Source organism: Rhinoderma darwinii, chromosome 2 (assembly GCF_050947455.1).
Source record: "Rhinoderma darwinii isolate aRhiDar2 chromosome 2, aRhiDar2.hap1, whole genome shotgun sequence".
Taxonomy (NCBI): Eukaryota; Metazoa; Chordata; class Amphibia; order Anura; family Rhinodermatidae; genus Rhinoderma; species Rhinoderma darwinii.
In genome coordinates, this window is record NC_134688.1 from 227,115,699 (window position 1) to 227,135,056 (window position 19,358).

The 19,358-nt window shown below is 43.2% G+C and overlaps 1 protein-coding gene across 1 annotated transcript in view; it reads left to right on the plus strand.

The window, feature by feature from the left end:
- Nucleotides 1–19,358, plus strand: part of NIPSNAP2 (nipsnap homolog 2) — a 47,763-nt gene that overhangs the window by 4,590 nt on the left and 23,815 nt on the right. The window contains exons 2-5 of the mRNA XM_075852904.1: nt 5,415–5,554; nt 9,129–9,174; nt 17,727–17,821; nt 17,911–17,981. Of these exons, the coding sequence (XP_075709019.1) occupies nt 5,415–5,554; nt 9,129–9,174; nt 17,727–17,821; nt 17,911–17,981 (352 nt within the window). The remainder of the gene's footprint in view (nt 1–5,414; nt 5,555–9,128; nt 9,175–17,726; nt 17,822–17,910; nt 17,982–19,358) is intronic.

Below are 19,358 nucleotides of genomic sequence, written 5' to 3' on the forward strand. Positions count from 1 at the left end.
TGACAGCCGTTTTATGAACGGCTGTCACCCAGCCGGGAAACCCTGTCGTGTGAATAAGGGCTTAGGAATTCTGAGATGTATAGGCTCTGTACAGTGTATCTGATTTAGGGAATCCGTTCCATTCATTTAAGTGGGGTTGTTTCTGAAACAAGTGCATGGACATTTGCAAGCCCCATTTAAATGAATGGAACAGCTGCAGATATTTCTGCTGCATGTGAATATACTCCTCTTCAGACGAGCGTGTCCGATTTTCGGGCGTAAAAAAAACGCAGCTTTTTTTCTACATTTCATATCAGTGTGCTTTGTGTGCGGCATGCGTTTTTTAACATTTTTGCAAGCACTTTTTCTTTTTTTTTTTAAAGTCTCTGCATTTCTATGTATTTGATGCATGAAACTTAAATTGTGCTGTCCGTAGTTTTCACGCACCCATAGACTTCAATGGGCGACTAGGTTAAAACACCTGTATAGGACATGCAGTGAATTTCATGCAACGGACACTCGATGCAAGAAATCTCATGCATGTGTGAATAGCCCCATTGAAATCAATGGGTCCGTGTGCTGTGTGTTATTTCAACGGACAGCACACGGACGAGAATCACGCTCCTCTGAATAAGCCCTTAGGGATGTTTGACAACAACCTTTCTGACTTTTTCCAGTGGCGACATGGCTAACTGAGAATACAGTTATAATATAGTCTGTAACTCAAGATCAAGACAAGTATTAAATTCAAAAAGAAAGTTACAAAAGTGTTTACATATGCTTATTATCTGACAGTTTTAAAGCTTCGTTCACATCTGCACTAGGGCTCCGTTCCGTCGGAGCTTCCTGTCGGAACGGAGCACTGACAGACACAAACGGAAACCATAGGTTGATTTCAATGGTGACGGATCCGGTGAAAATGCTTTCCGTTTGTGTCAGTTGTGCACGGGTTCTGTCGACTATGCTATTGATTCCGTCAAAACGACGGAACCCGTGCACAACGGAAACCATTGGCACCGGATCCGTCACCACTGAAATGAATGGTGATGGAAACGGAAACCTATGGTTTCTGTTTGTGTCTGTCAGGGCTCTGTTCTGACGGGAAGCTCCGACAGAACAGAGCCCTAGCGCAGATGTGAACAAAGCCTAACTTCTATTGAACCTTCCCCATTTTTCCTGTTATGACTGTTTGCACAGAGGTATCCTATAGTTACATTCCTGAAGATAAAGCTCACCGCATGTCCCATTTATCTTGTGTGACCCACTTTCTATGTATTTATGACCTTTTTACATTATATCTATTTAGAGACCCAGATCCTTACAGTTTACTATATCACAAGAAGAAAGTGTTTTAGTGGGGTTTTCCCATAATCAATATTTATCACCTATCCATAGGATATCTGATTGGTGGGGGTCTGACCACTGGGACCACCATTGATCACGAGAATGGGGATTACCTTGTTGTTTCTGGGATCCCCATAGCAATGGAGCGGTAGTGCGCATTCTCGGCCACCGCTCCATTTCTTTCTATGAAGCTGCCGAACTTGGCTGCATGATTAAGTGGGTTAATCTGGGTCATGAAAGTTGACAAATCCGGTTAACTATGATGATCATAATTCAAAGTCCTCTCTCAAGGTAATTCTTGACTAAATAGAAAAGATTACTTCCGTACCAAACTCAATATTTGCACACCCGGTCATAAAGCTTCCCAAACTGCCCAAATTTTTTCGTGCTTTTTTTTTTTTCTGTGGATTTCGTACTCATTGGCTATAATGGAATACGTTTCCATATCCTAACTCCAGATCTCTACCATAAGCAGTAATGCTTGTCAGATAAATTTTCTTGTCATTTCTGGTTTTAAAGGGAAATTCTGGTAATAAAAAGTTTTTCCCATTTTTAAATATTCATTAGGCAGGAAAGACAAATCAACAAAAGAACAATAATATCACGGGCATTTCCATTCTAACAGATACAGAGTATTAGTTTCTAAAGAAAGATAAGCGGTGGAGAAAATATATCTGTATATTAATTAAAGAAGTAGTCCCAAGATCACAATTTTCTCACCTTCCACAGCAAATGCCTGACCGCTGGGATCTCCAGGGATCTCGAGAACAAGGCTTCTGAGACCCCCATTCCTCCTTACTACACGATCACAGTAAGGACAACTTTTAACGGAGTGGCAGTCGCACATGCTTAGTGCCGCTCTATTCAAAGTCTATGGGACTAACTAAGAACCATCAACCCCATAGACATTAAATGGAGGTGCACGCTCGACCACCGCTCCATTCAAGCTCCTCCTCACTGCGGGGGTGCAGTGAGGAGTATGGGGCTCTGAATCCAAGTTTTAGTGATCGTCTGGGTCCTAGCATTGGGGCTTCTAGTGATCAGACCTGTATCCCCAATCCTGTGGATAGATCATAAGTGTTGATCTTGGGTCAATACATTTAAAAAAAAATAATAATGAAGGCCTCGTGCACACGGCATTGTTTTGTTTTAGGCATAGACGGGCGTGGTGCCTCCACTGTACCTCCACATTGCTCCGATTTTATACGGAGTCAACCGTTTTCTATTGGGTTTGTACGGAATGAAGAGCCATTTGGCTTCCATGCGCTGCCGTGCAGGCTCTGTTCACATGACGTTGCCTTGTGCATGATGCCTAATTCAGAGTTTTTCCCATGGATAGGAAAAATTTATTTTGAATTGTGATATGCTCATAGCTTTATTGTGTAACTGAAGTGATGCATACATACAAGTTAACACCTACAGGAAACCTAGGATTGGAGAACAGTGCTGGTACAAGGGAGGTCTTATATAAGGGCCTCATCCACACATTGCAGAATTGGACAGTTTTTTGAATTAGTATTTTGAAGCCAAAACCAGGACTGGATCTTGAATACAGGGGAAGTATGATGGAACGACTAATCCTTTTTCTTTTCTTTGCATCCAATCCTGATTTTGGCTTCAAAATATCCATGCAAAATGCTGACCAAATTTGCAAAGTGTGAATAGGGCCTTAAAGAGGCTCTGTCACCACGTTATAAGTGGCCTATCTTGTACATAATGTGATCGGCGCTGTAATATAGATTACAGCAGTGTTTTTTTATTTGGAAAAATTATCAATGACTTTCTTAATGCCCAACTGGGCGTGTTTTTACTTTTTGACCAAGTGGGCGTTGTGGAGAGAAGTGTAGGACGCTGACCAATCAGCGTCATACACATTTCTCCATTCGTGTACTCCGACATCGTGATCTTACTAGATCATGGTGTGTAGTCACATACACACACAAATTAACGTTACTAAAGTGTCTTGAGAGTTAATAGACATCACTACCAGCCGGGACGTGATGTCTATTCAGAATCCCAACACTTCGGTAACATTTGTGTGGAACTTACAGCACAGCAAGCGTAATCTCGCGAGATCACGCTAGCTCATTAAAGGGAAGGTGTCATGAATTTTATTTTATTTTTATAATCTTTTAATGTAATATTAAAAAACATTTTATTAAATTGTGTTCTCATGGTTTACTTTTTTTATGTGTTCTGACTTTTACTTCTCTATGGGGGCTGCCATTATTTTTTCCGTCTCTGTATGTGTCGATTAACGACACATACAGAGATGGAATACGGCACATACATCCCCATAGAGAATGCGAACGGGAGCCGTTCCATTCGCAGTTGTGTGCGCCGTATGTGTGGGAACGGCGCATGCGCCACTCCCAGACAGACCAAAACGAAGCTCGTTCGTAGAGTGAAATCCGGCGCCATTTTCATGTGGACTGGAATCCGCTGCCGGACAGTAAGATGATGACTTCCAGCCGCGGCTTCCAGCCATATGTTCAACGAAGCGAAGGCGCAAGGAAGAGGAGCGTAGACTAGTGGAGGCGACGGCAGGAGCAGGTAATTTATGTTCGTGTATGTTCGTGTATGTTCGTGTGTATTATGTTCGTGTGATACTGTTTGCTGAGCCCTGTATCTAATCCTCCTACACTGTGCAGTCGCTCAGAAAATGGCGGCACACAGTGTAGGAGGTTTGAATACATTCAAACCCCTCCTTCTCCTGGCACTAGCCAGAAGAAGGGAGGGGGATTGTGTGAGTACACTAGAGTGTGTCCACCGCAAATTTGCAGCATAAATAAAGTTAATTTACCACAGTGACCATGCTGCAATTTTGGGAACTGCTCCCTCTAGTGGCCAGCACATGGAAATGTTATAAATTAGAATCTAATTTATAATATTTCCTGACTTGTGAAAAAATTAAAACAATGTGTAATCACTTAAATAATAATTGTTTAACTGAAAAAAATAAAAATATTCTAGCGACACATTCTCTTTAAGGTTCTATTCAAATTCTACTGCTCTCCATAGGACAATGAAGTAATAGGTAAATAAACATTTAGCACACAGGGAATGTGTCGCTAGAAATTTTCATGTATTTTTTTCAGTTAAACAGTTAGTATTTAAGTGATTAAACATGGTTTTAATTTTTTAAATTTTTTCACAAGTCAGGAAATATAAATTAGATTCTAATTTATAACATTTCCATGTACTGGTCACTAGAGGGAGCAATTCCCAAAATTGCAGCATTGCAATGTGGTAAAGCAGCCTCACTGCTTTATGCTGCAAATTTGGTGGACACACACGCTCTAGTGTGCTCACAGAATCCCCCCTCCCTTATCCTGGCTAGTGCCAGGAGAAGGAGGTGGTTGAATCTTCTAATCCTCCTACACTGTGCATTCGCTCAGAAAATGGCGGCACACAGTGTAGGAGGATTAGATACAGTGGTAATCAGACAGTATAACACGAACATAATACACACACCACATACACAAACATAACTTACCTGCTCCTGACGCCGCCACTGCTGCCTCCGATCCTACTCCTCGCGTCATCGCTGCCTGGAACGTATGTCCGGAAGCCGCGACCGGAAGTAGTCCTCTTACTGTCCGGCCGCGGCTTCTGGTCCACATGAAAATGGAGCCGGATGTCACTCGGCCGAAGACCTTCCTTTTGGACTGTGTGGGAGCGGCGAATGCGCCGTTCCCACACAGACGGCGTACACTATAGTGAATGGAACGGCTCCCATTCACATTCTCTATGGGGATGTATGTGCTGTATTCCATCTCTGTATGTGTCATTAATCGACACATACAAAGATGAAAAAAAAAATGGCAGCTCCCATAGTGAAGTAAAAGTAATAAAAAAATAACAAATAACATTTATTTTAATAACATACTAAAAGCAAATTTATATTAAAAAATATATATATTTCACGACACCTTCCCTTTAAGCCTATTTTGCAGCACAGTCACAAATGGGGAAGCTGCATTACTGCCATGTGCTAGTCTTCTGAAGACTGCTGTTACTGGATGTTCATAGCTATTGTAGAATGTATGTGTAAAAGTAAAGATTGTTGTGATTATTTCATCTCTTCACAGGGGCCTCTCTGCCTCCAGCTCAAAAGCCAGAGAAGACAGTTGGTTGAAAACCCTTTTTGTCCGTAAAGTCGATCCTCGGAAAGATGCTCATTCAAATCTACTGGCCAAGAGAGAGACCAGCAACCTCTACAAAATACAATGTAACTGTTACAGCTTTATGTGAAGTTTCCTTGGTTCATTTTGTCTCTTTAAAGAGGCTCTGTCACCACATTATAAGTGGCCTATATTGTACATGATGTGATCGGAGCTGTAATGTAGATTACAGCAGTGGTTTTTATTTAGAAAAACGATAATTTTCGACAGTTACGACCTATTTTAGCTTTATGCTAATGACTTTCTTATTGCCCAACTGGGCGTGTTTTTACTTTTTGACCAAGTGGGCGTTGTGGAGAGAAGTGTATGACGCTGACCAATCAGCGGCATACACTTCTCCCCATTCATTTACACAGCACATAGTAATCTTACCAGATCACTATGTGTGTGTGTGCACACACACACACACACACACACACACACACACACACACACACACACACACACACACTACTAGTGGAAATTGTGTCCCAAAACTTTTATTATTTTAAACGTTATGAGCGTTTTTCAAAATATGCAAATGAGCCTATACTTGACAAGTGGGAGGTAACAGCAGCGATTCTCCGGTGGTGGCGCTACTTCACAGCCTCTGACATTGCCCTATCAGCATGATCTGCTTCACACAGCGTGAGAGAATGAGGCTGGAGGGAAGGGGGAATCACTTCAAACAGCCATATCTTGGGCTTTGGACTACATAGAATAGTTGTTTTTGTGGCAAATGAAAGATGAGATTCTATTCGCAGTTCTAGCTGTGAAACAACCGGCGGTATCACCAGTTTAAAACACAGTTGGGAATGGAAGCTGTATACCAGGGGTCTCAAACTCGGCCGGTTAAGTGGGCCGCATATAGAAAAAATGGGAAGTTGACGGGCCGCATTACTTTCAAATTTGATACAATACAAAATTATTGTTAATCAATTAGTTATTTGAACTACTATAACACTATATTACTATAATAATACCGCTAGGTTTAAAATTTGAGATATTTCTCCACGTGCTTATTTCAACAATCCAGCTTTCCAGTTTAAGTGCCGCTAAATGCAGATGCTGCCGCAGAGTCCTCCGCAGATGCTGCCGCAGAGTCCTCCGCAGATGCTGCCGCAGAGTCCTCCGCAGATGCTGCCGCAGAGTCCTCCGCAGATGCTGCCGCAGAGTCCTCCGCAGATGCTGCCGCAGAGTCCTCCGCAGATGCTGCCGCAGAGTCCTCCGCAGGTGTGCCCGCCGCAGAGTCCTCCGCAGGTGTGCCCGCCGCAGGTGTGCCCTCCGCAGGTGTGCCCTCCGCAGGTGTGCCCTCCGCAGGTGTGCCCTTCGCAGTGTGGTCAGGGGCTAGCCTAGAGCTGGCGTCCCGAAGCAGAGCCGCTTCTGGCACTCTCCCTGGGATTCCAGCTCTGCTCCTGACATCACTGTCCATATATAGACAGAGATGTCAGGGGCAACCCCAGAGCTGGAGTCCCGGGCAGAGCGCTAGTAGGCTCTTCCTGGGACTCCAGCTGGGCTCCTAGCATCACTGGGACTCCTGCTCCGGGGAAGCCCCTGACATCATTGTCGATGTATGGACAGCGATGTCAGAGGCTTCCCCAGAGTCCCGGAGCAGAGCCGATAATAGAGCTCTGCCCGGGACTCCGCTCTGGGGAAGACCCTGACACACTGTCCACATATGGGCAGCGATGTCAGGGAATTCCACAGAGTCCCGGAGCAGAGCCGACACCAGCGCTCTGCTCGGGACTCCGGCTCTGGGGAAACCCCAGACATCGCTGTTCATATGTGGACAGCGATGTCAGGGAATTCCACAGAGTCCAGGAGCAGAGCCGACACCAGCGCTCTGCTCCGCTCTGGGGAAGACCCTGACACACTGGCAGCGATGTCAGGGAATTCCACAGAGTCCCGGAGCAGAGCCGACACCAGCGCTCTGCTCGGGACTCCGGCTCTGGGGAAGCCCCAGACATTGCTGTTCATATGTGGACAGCGATGTCAGTGAATTCCACAGAGTCACGGAGCAGAGCCGATACCAGCGCTCTGCTCGGGACTCCGGCTCTGGGGAAGCCCCAGACATCGCTGTTCATATGTGGACAGCGATGTCAGGGAATTCCAGAGTCTCGGAGCAGAGCCGATACTAGCGGCTCTGTGTCCCGCGGGCCGCAGATGACAGCCCCAGGGGCCGCATGCGGGCCGCGTGCTTGAGACCCCTGCTGTATACTATATGATCACGCTGTGTTGCTGGGCTGGGGAGAGAACTGTATGATGCTTATTGGACAGCATAATACAGAAAACATTACACAGCCCAGAGTGAAAAGAAAGCGTAACCTCCCATTTGGCAAGTATAGCCAAAATTACTATATTTAGAAAAATGTTTTTAACTTTGCAAATAATAAATGTTTTGGAAAAAAAATTACACTGTATTTATCAGCATCATAACACCTATTGGATTATTTAGGATATAGCGAACTAATAAACTAGTAACAGATCCTCTTTAACTGTGACATGTGCAAACAAAATATAAATTGTGCGCAAGCAGGTTGATATATTGTAATCCATATAGAGGCAAACTAGTAATAACTTTGGTTTAGAAGGGGTTGACATTTGGCTTTGATAAAACCGAGTACGATAGCAGTAGTAGTAAGAGTCCCTAAAGTGTGTTTTTGGGACATAATTAAAACTCAATGTTGGTACTTAAATTGTCTGTCTGTGGTTGCACATTTCAGACTATAGGTGCAGCACGAGAGGAGACTTGGAGATGGAATTTAGACTATATGATAAGTGAGATGATAGCTGCAATTTAATACATATTGTACTAAGTGTTCTAGCCTATTATGACCAGCAGGTGACTAAATATTAAAAGGTTATTACACAGATATTCCTGATGTCAGATGACTAGATCACCATTCACATATGCCTCTTCCCTCTGGCATAGTATAAAATAGTTGAAGGGAAACGTGTGTCCTGTGGCATAAGTTGCAATGCTGATAGTCTCCCCAAGCTGGATGAACATGTTTTGCGTGTATGCCGGACAGGTGCGCAAAGTGCAACCTTTTTCCATCGGTTGTGTCAGGCAAAAAAAGACTGGACACAAATGATGTGTGAACACACACAAAGAGGTTGAATTCATTCAGTAACTACCAGGGTGTTTGGTACAAGACATAATGGGTACACAACATGATGGTGGGTAAAGCACTGTTGAACTGAATTGTTCCGAAGCAGCAATTGTTAGAGCTTTCTGTGAATCAATACAATGGTCTACATTTATCATGCAGTTTATGTGTAAACTGTGACAAAAAAAAGTTACTTTACTAGTGTAAAGTGACTAATCGTGTACACTTTTACAAGCCATTACTTATTTTAATGACTCCAGTATCGTTTTACTAAACGTTTTTGTATTTATCGTCAATTTCCATCTACATGTACAATTTTCAGTTTGAGGAGTATAGGCTTATATTACTATTATGTCAGGAAAATTGTTTAAGGACATTGGCGTCTCTTTCTTTTTGCTAGATAGAATATTTGTAAGATTGTGTCTCGAGTCTCAGATCACACTTCACGTGTTTTTGACATAGTGGATTTGTTGTGATTTGTTTGCATTGTTTGCTTTTCCTTTTCATGCTCTGTTTCTTTTCATTATTCCAGTTCACAATGTAAAACCAGAATGTCTTGATGCCTACAACAAGCTCTGGTAAGTTATCTCTAAAGTAATTATTTTTAGATAACACTGCTTTGATATCAGGTGACTTAGGGTGACCTGATAACTATGTATAAATATATATATGGACCGTACAGAGATCTGTCTGATGATCTTTCTATACCCAGGCCTGTGGATATTACAAGGGGGCATCCACTACTTCTAGAGGAAATAAGTTTTCTACATTAACATAAACAGGGATTCTTTACTGTAAGAGCAGTGAGACTATGTAACTTTCTGCCACAAGATGTTGTAATGGTTAATTCAATGAGTTTACAAGGGTCCTGGATGCCTTTCTTGAAATGTATAATATTACAAGTTATGGGTACTAGTTTACTTGAGATGGCTTGTTAATCCAGGAAATTTGCTCGATATTTGGAGTCTGGAAGGCACTATCCAGACTCTATGGGTTGGATTCTTCCTTATGGGAGTTGTTTTGCCTTCCTCTGGATCAACATTGCAGGTGAATAGGTTAAACCAGGTGGACTTGTCTTAGACCTGGGCGGTTAATTGGAAAAAAAATAAATAAATTTGGCGCAGATAACCGAGGAAATCTTGCGCGGTTTTTTTTTGTTTTATTTTTCCCCCACGGTTTCAACGCTGTCCTAAGGATGCAGAGACAGTTGAATCCCATTGTAGAGCAGGGAGCCGTCTGTTCCCTGCTCTACTATTCATTGCATAATATCGGCAGCTCATGGCTCAGCGCAGACAGGTGTGATGACATCCCTGCCTCGCACCTGTTTGTGCTGAGCCGTGAGCGACCCCGCCAACATATTTTCAGAGCCCGCTGGACTTATGCCATATACAGGAATTTACTTGTAGCCTCAATGCCCGCACACCACGCTGATCGGACAGTGCCCGCCCCAACTATGTATACACATGATGGGGGTAATATACAGGGTTAAAGGTGTGCTGGTATATACAGGGATGATGGGGGTCCCTGTATATTACCCCCATCATTCCTGTATATAACCCCCATAATCCCTGTATATTACCCCCATCAACCCTGTATACCGGGAGGATGGCGGTTATATACAGGGAGGATGGCGGTTATATACAGGGAGGATGGGGCTTACATACAGGGATTATGGGGGTAATCTGCATGGACCCCCATCATCCCTGTATATATCAGCCTGCCATCATCCTTGTATATAACTCCCATCATCCGTGTATATACATTTGGGCGGGCACGGTCTGCTCGCCATGGTGCGTAAGCATTGAGACTAAACAAGGAGTAAATGGGGCCGGCATTGAGGACACCGTGGACTGATAGGAGCCCTGAAACGCCGGTATATGGCAGAAGTCCAGCAGAATCTGAAAATATGCCCTGAGCCACACAGACCGGAGAAGCAGAGGGATCTCCTCCACTCGTCGCTGGAACGGGTTTAGCAGAGTATTTTATTAGGCACTATTGGGGCTGTGTGGGGGCAGCTATTGGGGCATTACACTGTGTGAGGGGGCAGTGTCAGAGTGTATATTATATACTGTAATATACAACAGGCTCAGGGGATCTGTGTTAATTCAATGGCGTGGCATGCAAAAAGGGGCTGTGGCCTAAAAATATCTTATTAATTGTAATCCAGGTTAGATGTTCAATGAATCGTGATTTTGATTTAGGTCATAATCGCCAAGCCCTAATTTGTCTTATTTTTCAACCTTAATATGTTATAAATGTAAAGCCTCTAAAAGGGATTTGTCTTTTTAGTTAAGAAGAAATAAATGCTTTATAATAACCTGTTCAAAAAGAAATATGCTGTTTCCATAGCAGTGTTTTCTAAAGAAACCCGTCAGACTCTTTTTACTAAGAATATTTGTAAGATGTTCTAATAATGCTGAGCTGAAGGATGCACGTTCACCCAATGAATGGCTTCTTGAATTGCTGATCATGGCTCATAATAAAATACACCCCAAATGCAAATGAATATGTGACATCTCAACCTTAATTAACCCCTTCAGGACCAAGCTCATTTTGGCCTTCAGGACCAGACCCATTTTTTCAAATCTGACATATTTCACTTTATGTGTTAATAACTCCGGAATGCTTTTACCTATCAAAGCGATTCTGAGATTGTTTTCTCGTGATACATTGGACTTTATGATAGTGGAAAAATTTGGTCGATAAATTCAATATTTATCAGTGAAAAATACCAAAATTTTGTGAAAAATTGCAAAAATTTGCATTTTTCTAAATTGTAAATGTATCTGCTTGTAAGACAGGTAGTTATACCACACAAAATTGTTGCTAATTAACATCCCCCACATGTCTACTTTAGATTGGCATCGTTTTTTGAACGTCATTTTATTTTTCTATGACATCACAAGGCTTAGAACTTTAGCAGCAATTTCTCACATTTTCAAGAAAATTTCAAAAGGCTATTTTTACAGGGGCCAGTTCAGTTATGAAGCGGCTTTTAGGGCCTTATATATTAGAATCCGCCAAAAAGTCACCCCATTTTAAAATCTTCACCCCTCAAAGTATTCAAAACAGCATTTAGAAAGTTTCTTAACCCTCTAAACGTTTCACAGGAATTAAAGAAACGTAGAGGTGAAATTTTCAAATTTCATTTTTTTTTTTTTTGCAGAAATTCATTTTTAATCTATTTTGTTTATAACACAGAAGTTTTTACCAGAGAAATGTAACTCAATATTGATTGCCCAGATTCTGCAGTTTTTAGAAATATCCCACATGTGTGGTAATGGACTGAAGCACCGGCCTCAGAAGCAAAGGAGCACCTAGAGGATTTTGGGCCTCCTTTTTTATTAGAAAATATTTTAGGCACCATGTCAGGTTTGAAGGGCTCTTTCGGTGCCAAAACAGTGGAAATCCACCAAAACTGACCCCATTTGGGAAACGACACTCCTTGAGGAAATTATCTAGGGGTATAGTGAGCATTTTGACCCCGCAGGTTTTTTGCAGAAATTATTGGAAGTAGGCCGTCAAAATGAAAATCTACATTCTTTCAAAGAAAATGTAGGTTTAGCTAATTTTTTCTAATTTCCACAAGGACTAAAAGGAGAAAATGCACCACTACTTTTGTAAAGCAATTTCTCCCGAGTAAAACAATACCCTACATGTGGTAATAAATGGCTGTTTGGACACAAGGCAGGGCTTCGAAGGGAGAGAGAGCGCCATTTGGCTTTTGGAGCTCAAATTTAGCAGGAATGGTTTGCGGAGGCCATGTTGCATTTTCAATGCCCCTGAGGGACCAAAACAGTGAAAACGCAAAAAAAGTGACTCCATTGAGAAAACTACACGCCTTGAGGAATCCATCTAGGAGCGTAGTGAGCATTTTGACCCCACAGGTGTTTCATAGATTTTATTAGAATTGGGCAGTGAAAATAAAAAAAATCCTTTTTTCTTCAATAAGACGTAGCTTTAGCTCCAAATTTTTAATTTTCTCAACAAATAAAAGAAAAAAAGAACCCAACATTTGTAAAGCAACTTCTCTGGAGTACGGCAGTACCCCACATGTGGTCATAAACTGCTGTTTGGGCACACGGCAGGGCTCCGAAGGGAAGGAGCGGGCATTTGCTTTTGGTGTACAGATTTTGCTGCATTTTATTTCTGGTCGCTATGTTGCATTTGCAAAGTCCTTGTGGGACCAAAACAGTGGATCCCGCCCAGAAGTGACCCCATTTTGGAAACAACACCCTCAAGGTATTCACCTAGGGGTGTAGTGAGCATGTTAACCCCACAGGTGTTTTGCAGAAATTCGTGTGCACACGATGTGGGAGAGTGAAAAAGGGAATTTTTTCTTAGATACGCCAATATGTGGTGCCCGGCTTGTGCCACCATAATAAGACAGCTCTCAATTATTATGCGGTGTTTCCCTGTTTTAGAATCACCCTACATGTGGCCCTAATCTTTTGCCTGGACATTCGACAGGGCTCAGGAGTGAAAGCGTACCATGTCAAATTGAGGCCTAATTTGGTGACATATAAAGTATTGGTTCACAATTGCAGAGGCTTTGATGTGAAATGATAAAAAGAAACCCCTGAGAAGTGACCCCATTTTGGAAACTGTACCCCTCAAGGCATTTTCACCCCATGTGTCTTTTCCATAAATGATTGCGCTGCGGAAGGTACAAATTAATTTTTTTCCCTAGATAGGCCAATTCAGTGTCAAATATGTCGTGCCCAGCTTGTGCCACTGGGGGGACACACCCAAAAATTTTAAAAGGGTTCTCCCGGGTATGGCGATGCCATATATATGGACGTAAACTGCTGTTTGGGCACACTGTAGGGCTCAGATGGGTGGGAGCGCCATTTGGCTTTTGGAGCGTGGAATTTGCTTGGTAATAGTTTTGTTTGGAGTATCACTGGTGTTCCCGTTTATAATGTGGGGCATATGTGAGCTGGGCAGAGTACATCAGGGGCATAGTCAGGTGGTATAATAAGGTAAAAAAAAGAATAAAATGATCCATAGAAGTGTATTACGCTGTGATCGATCCTTTCTGCACAGGCCGGAGTTGCACTGATAAATGTTATCCCCCTTTTGGTCCACACTTCGCACCTTTGCAGTTTGGGGAATTTTGCTGGGAAGTGTTGTCCTGGTATAATACGGGCGCCCTCGCTTCCAGCAGATATGTTTGGGCCCTCCCCATCCTGGTTCCCTAATTTTAGTGCCAGAAGAAATGTTCCCCTCGGGCCGGCACAACTGGATATTTTTCTTTCCTGATTTATTGGAGCCTTAACTTATTTTATTTTTTCATAGACGTAGTGGTATGAGGGCTCTTTTTTTATGGGACGAGCTGTACCTTTTATTGGTACCATATTGGGGTACGTGCGACTTTTTGATCACTTGTTATCCTTTTTTTGGGAGGCCAGGTGACAAAAAAACAGTAAATCTGGCATCGTTTTTTAGTTTGTTTTTTTATACAGCGTTCAACATGCGTTATAAACTACATGTTACCTTTATTCTGCGGGTCAGTACGATTCTGGCGATACCTAATTTATAGCACTTTTTTATAACTTTTTGCACAATAAAATTACTTTTGGAAAGAGTATTTTTTCTGTCGCCAAGTTGTGAGAGCCATAACTTTTACATTTTTTCGTTGATGGAGCTGTGTGAGGGCTTGTTTTTTGCGAGACGAGGTATAGATTTTATAGGTACCATTTTTGGATACATGCGACTTTTTGATCACTTTATTTCAATTTTTGGAAGACCGTGACCAAAAAAACTGTATTTATGGCAGTGTTTTTGAGTTTTGTTTTTTTTACGCCGTTCACTGCGCTGGATAAATAACATAGTATTTTATAGTTCAGGTCGTTACGGTCGCTGCGATACCAAATATGTATGGTTTATTATTTTTTTTCAATAATGACTTGATAAGGGAAAATGGGCGATTGTGTTTTATTTTATTACTTGAAACTTTTATTGTATATTTTACAACTTTTTATTTTTACTTTTTTTTTACACTTTTCTTTAGTCCCACGAGAGGACTTGCATGTCCAACTGTTTGTTTGATGTTCTAATACATTGCACTACCTATGTAGTGCAATGTATTGGAACTGTCAGTTGTTCACTGACAGCAAGCCGATCAGGCTCCGCCTCTGGGCGGGGCCTAATCAGCTTACGTAATGGCAGACAGGAGTCCATTGTTAGGGCTCCTGTTGCCATAGTAGCAGTCGCCAGCCTTGCCATCGCATGGCAAGGCTGCCGATTTTGCTACAAACCTCTAGGATGCAGCGAACGCAATGGATTGCTGCATCGAAGGGGTTAATGGCAGGAATCGAAGCTAGCTCCGGTTCCTGCCGATAGATCTGGGTGTCCGCTGTAACATACAGCGGACACCCACTGCTGATGACGCCGGCTCAGCTTCTGAGCCGGAAGCTGAGCCAGCGCCATCTTGCCGATGGTACCGGAAGCCTCCTGGGCCCCGCCGAAGACTGGGCATAGGAGGATTCCGTTACTGGCGGACCGGGAGGTAAGCATTAGCCCTCCGATCGCCTTTGCAGCCACCGGCAACTCAGCGATCACGTTGCTGGGGCGCCGGTGGCTAAACTCCACATGCTGCGATCTCTATTGAATGCAGCATCTGAGGGGTTAATCGGCCGGATCGGATGCTAGCTCCGGTCCTGGCCGATACCTCAGGGTGACAGCTATAACATACATGTCGTTGGCTCAGCTCCTGAGCCAGCTTCATCTCCATCATGTACAGTTACGTGAAAAGGCGGTAAGACACCAGTTTTAATCACGTAACTGTACGTGATTGGGCGGGAAGGAGTTAAGTGGAAGGAGTCCGCAATTGTCAAAGGATCACCACCACCAACTGTGTAGCAGGTGTCCTACTTTGAGTGGTTGTTCTTGAGACACATTTCAAGCTATTGCCTGTTTCCTGGTTAGCGTTTAGGCCAGGGTTGGGGAACTTTTTTTCTGCCGAGGGCCATTTGGATATTTATAACAAATAATATATTCGCGGGCCATACAAAATTAGGGCCTGTTCACATCACCGTTCGCTTTCCGTTCCGTGGTTCCATCGGAGGTTTCCGTCGGGTGAACCCCGCAACGGAAAGTGAAACCACAGTTTACGTTTCAGTCACCATTGATATCAATGGGGACGGAAACATCGCTAATGGTTTCCGTTCGTCACCATTCCGGCAGGTTTCCGGTTTTCCGACGGAATCAATAGCGTAGTCGACTCCGCTATTGATTCCGTCGGAAAACCAGAAACCTGCCGGAATGGTGACGAACGGAAACCATTAGCGATGTTTCCGTCACCATTGTTATCAATGGTGACTGAAACGGAAGCTGTGGTTTGTTTCACTTTCCGTTGCGGGGTTCACCCGACGGAAACCTCCGACGGAACCCCGGAACGGAAAGTGAACGGTGATGTGAACAGGCCCGAAGTTGTTCTGACTTACTTAAAGGGGTTTTCCCATCAGGGATATTTATAATATATCCACAGGATATCCAAAAAATACAATATTTGAAGCAGCACAAATCCCGTTATCAGGAGCGGTGTCACGCTGTAAGATCAGACAAACCCAGTCTGACGTAATGTAATCTTCAGAAAAAGCGTGGTGAACAGCCGCACACGTCTCCCAAGTTTCAATCAATAAGTTCTTTTATTGGTCAAACATCCAGTAAAAAAATGGCAACGTGACAAGTGCAGGGTCTTTCTCAAGCTGTCTCAAGGGTCGAAACGTTGCCATTTTTTTACTGGATATTTGACCAATAAAATAACTTATTGATTGAAACTTGGGAGAGATGTGCTGCTGTTCACGACGCTTTTTCTGAAGATATCCACAGGATATGTCATAAATATCAGATAGATGCTGGTCCCACCTCCTGGACCCGCACCTATCTGCTGATTTCTGACCATGAAGAAGAAAACAGCGTAACTCGCTGAACTGTGCTATTTCCATAACTCCCATAGTACTAAATGGCCGTTACGGAAGCAGCGCAGCATGCGAGTTACGCTGTTTCCGTAACTACCATTCAGTTGTATGGGACTTGGGAAACAGCGTAGCTCCGCGAGCTACGCTGTTTTCTTTTTCATGGTCCGAATTCACAAGCTTCAGCACAATACAAAGAGGTAGAACAGGGTTTAGGGGCCCCGTTCTAGAGATACATCTGGGACCCATAGGTAGGACCCGCATCTATCTGACATTTAGGACATATCCTGTGGATATATCATAAATGTCCTTGATGGGGAAAAAATAAAACTTTAAGTCACTTCGAGAAAGTAGGGCGCACGGACGGGGCCAAGGAGGGAATGAAATGGCGGTCAGAGTGAGGTCAGGGTGTGCTGGACGGGAGTGGACCAGTCCGGTCACCTGACCTCACGTCACTGACTCAGGTCAGGTGACCGGACTGGTACCACTCTTGGGCTGGCACGCACCGACCTGACTCAGACCGCCGCCACCATACCTAGCGGCAGCAGCGGTCAGAGTGAGATCGGGCGTGCTGTGACAGGAGTGAACGAGTCCAATCAGGTGACTGGACTGTGCTGGCCCGGGACTGGACCAGTCTGGTCACATAACCTCACGTCACTGACTCAGGGCAGGTGACCGGACTGATCCACACTTGGGCCGGCACGCACCGACCTCACTCAAACTGCCGCTGCCGCCTCCATGCTTGGCTCAGAGTGAGTAGGGCGGACGGAGCCAGATAGCGAATGACGCGGCAGCATCGCGGTCTGAGTCAGGCCGGGCCGGTCCAAATGATCTCACGGGCCGGATGTTCCCCACCCATGGTTTGTCATTTAGAGGGATATTCCTACAAAAGTTAGGGTAACGGGTTAACTGCTGTGATCTCTCCTATCCCCAGTTTTAATCCAGGCTGCTGGTGGAGAGCATGCTGTGCTTGCACAGTCGTTCTTTATAGAAACGAATGAAAGTTAAAGAAGGTGCAGAGTTCTCTGATCTTCACCTAGATTAAATACGTTGTATGTATACATATTGCTGTCTGCCAAATCCTATTCTAAATATCCTATATGATCAGAAGCTATTTTTTCACGTACATCAAGAGCTGGATTGGAATTAAACTTTATGAAAATAGTTATAAATGCTATACTACAATCCTGTTTTTACTCATTTTTAAGTGAGGAGGTACTGCCAAAGGTCCATGCAGGAGAAGAATACCCCTGTACATTGGTGGGTACGTGGAATACATGGTATGGAGAACAAGATCAGGCGGGTATGTGCATCTTCATCTTGACATTTACAAACAAGCCAACATGCTTTTACAGATGTACATGTAATGCTTCTGGTCTTGTCATGTTATAGTTCATCTGTGGCGGTATGAAGGAGGATATCCAGCACTCACAGAGGTGATGAGTAAACTTAAGAAAAACAAGGTAAGTCCTTACAACAGATTCCAAACTCCTCAAGGGATTACCAATTGCAGCAATACATTTACAAAGTAGTAAAGCCTTCTAATCTAAAAAGATTAAACAGAATTTTGAAAATCTTAATCAATCTAGGATGCACTAGGATTATTCTTGCTGTTCGTTGAGATTCAATGACTTGGTTACATATTCTACCATTCCACCCAACATATATAATTGTTCTTTCGCGTTAAGTAACCCCTTCCCGACTACCCCACATAGACTAACGGGCTGCAGCACTGGTCCTTGTGTCTGCAGCCTGTTAGTCTACGTGTTGTCCTAACAGAGCACACAGGTACTCCCTGCAGCCCGGCATCTCCCAGTACAGGCTGCTACTAGCAGCCTAAGTACTGGGGGAAAACATCGGGTCGAATAACAGCGGTGATCCCCGCCAATTAACCCCTTAAATGTGGCGTTCAGTAGCCACCGCCGCATTTAAGTTGCAATAACATCGGCACCATGCGGCGCGATTGTTGCTATGGAAACCGGAGGCCTAACATAGGCCTCCGGTCTGTCATCTACGGAAAGCAATTAGGTCCAGCCAGAGGCAGGACCTAATATGCCCCCTGTCAGTGTAAAACTGAAAAGCTATAATACCCTGCAATACATAGGTATTGCAGGGTATTGTAACAACGATCCAACAGTTGGATTTTCAAGTCCCTAGTGAGACTAAAAAAAAAAAAGTTAAAAAAAATAATGTACAAAAATAAAAACTTAAAAGTTCAAAGTAATAAAATTAAAAATCCCCCTCTTTCCCCTTATAAAGTCCTTCTATTATTAGAAAAAAAGAAACTATGCATAATCGGTATCGCCACGTCCGTAACGGCCTGAACTGTAAAAATAAAATTTAATTTATCCTTCACGGTGATCACCATAAAAAAAACAATACCAGAATCTCTTTTTAGTCCCTTCAGCTCCCAAAAAATGTAATAAATAGGGATCAAAAAGTTGCATGTACCCAAAAATGATACCAATAAAAACTACAGTTTGTTCTGCAAAAAACTAGCCCTCACACGGCCTTCTTGATGGAAAAATAAAAAGGTTATGGCTCTTAGAATATGGTGACACAAAAACGAAATAATTTTTTTAAAACCATGATTTTATCGTGCAAACACCGTAAAAAATAAAAAAAAACCTATATACATATGGTATCGCCGTAATCGCATCGACCCGCAGAATAAATTTAAATATGTCTTTTATAAAGCCCGGTGAACGCCGTAAAAAAAAAAAAGAATAAAAAACAATAGAAGTTTTCAGGGCCTAATTACACTAAATTCAGCAAAAAACCTGTGGGATCAAAATGCTCACTATACCCCCTAGATACATTCTTTTAGGGCTGTAGTTTCC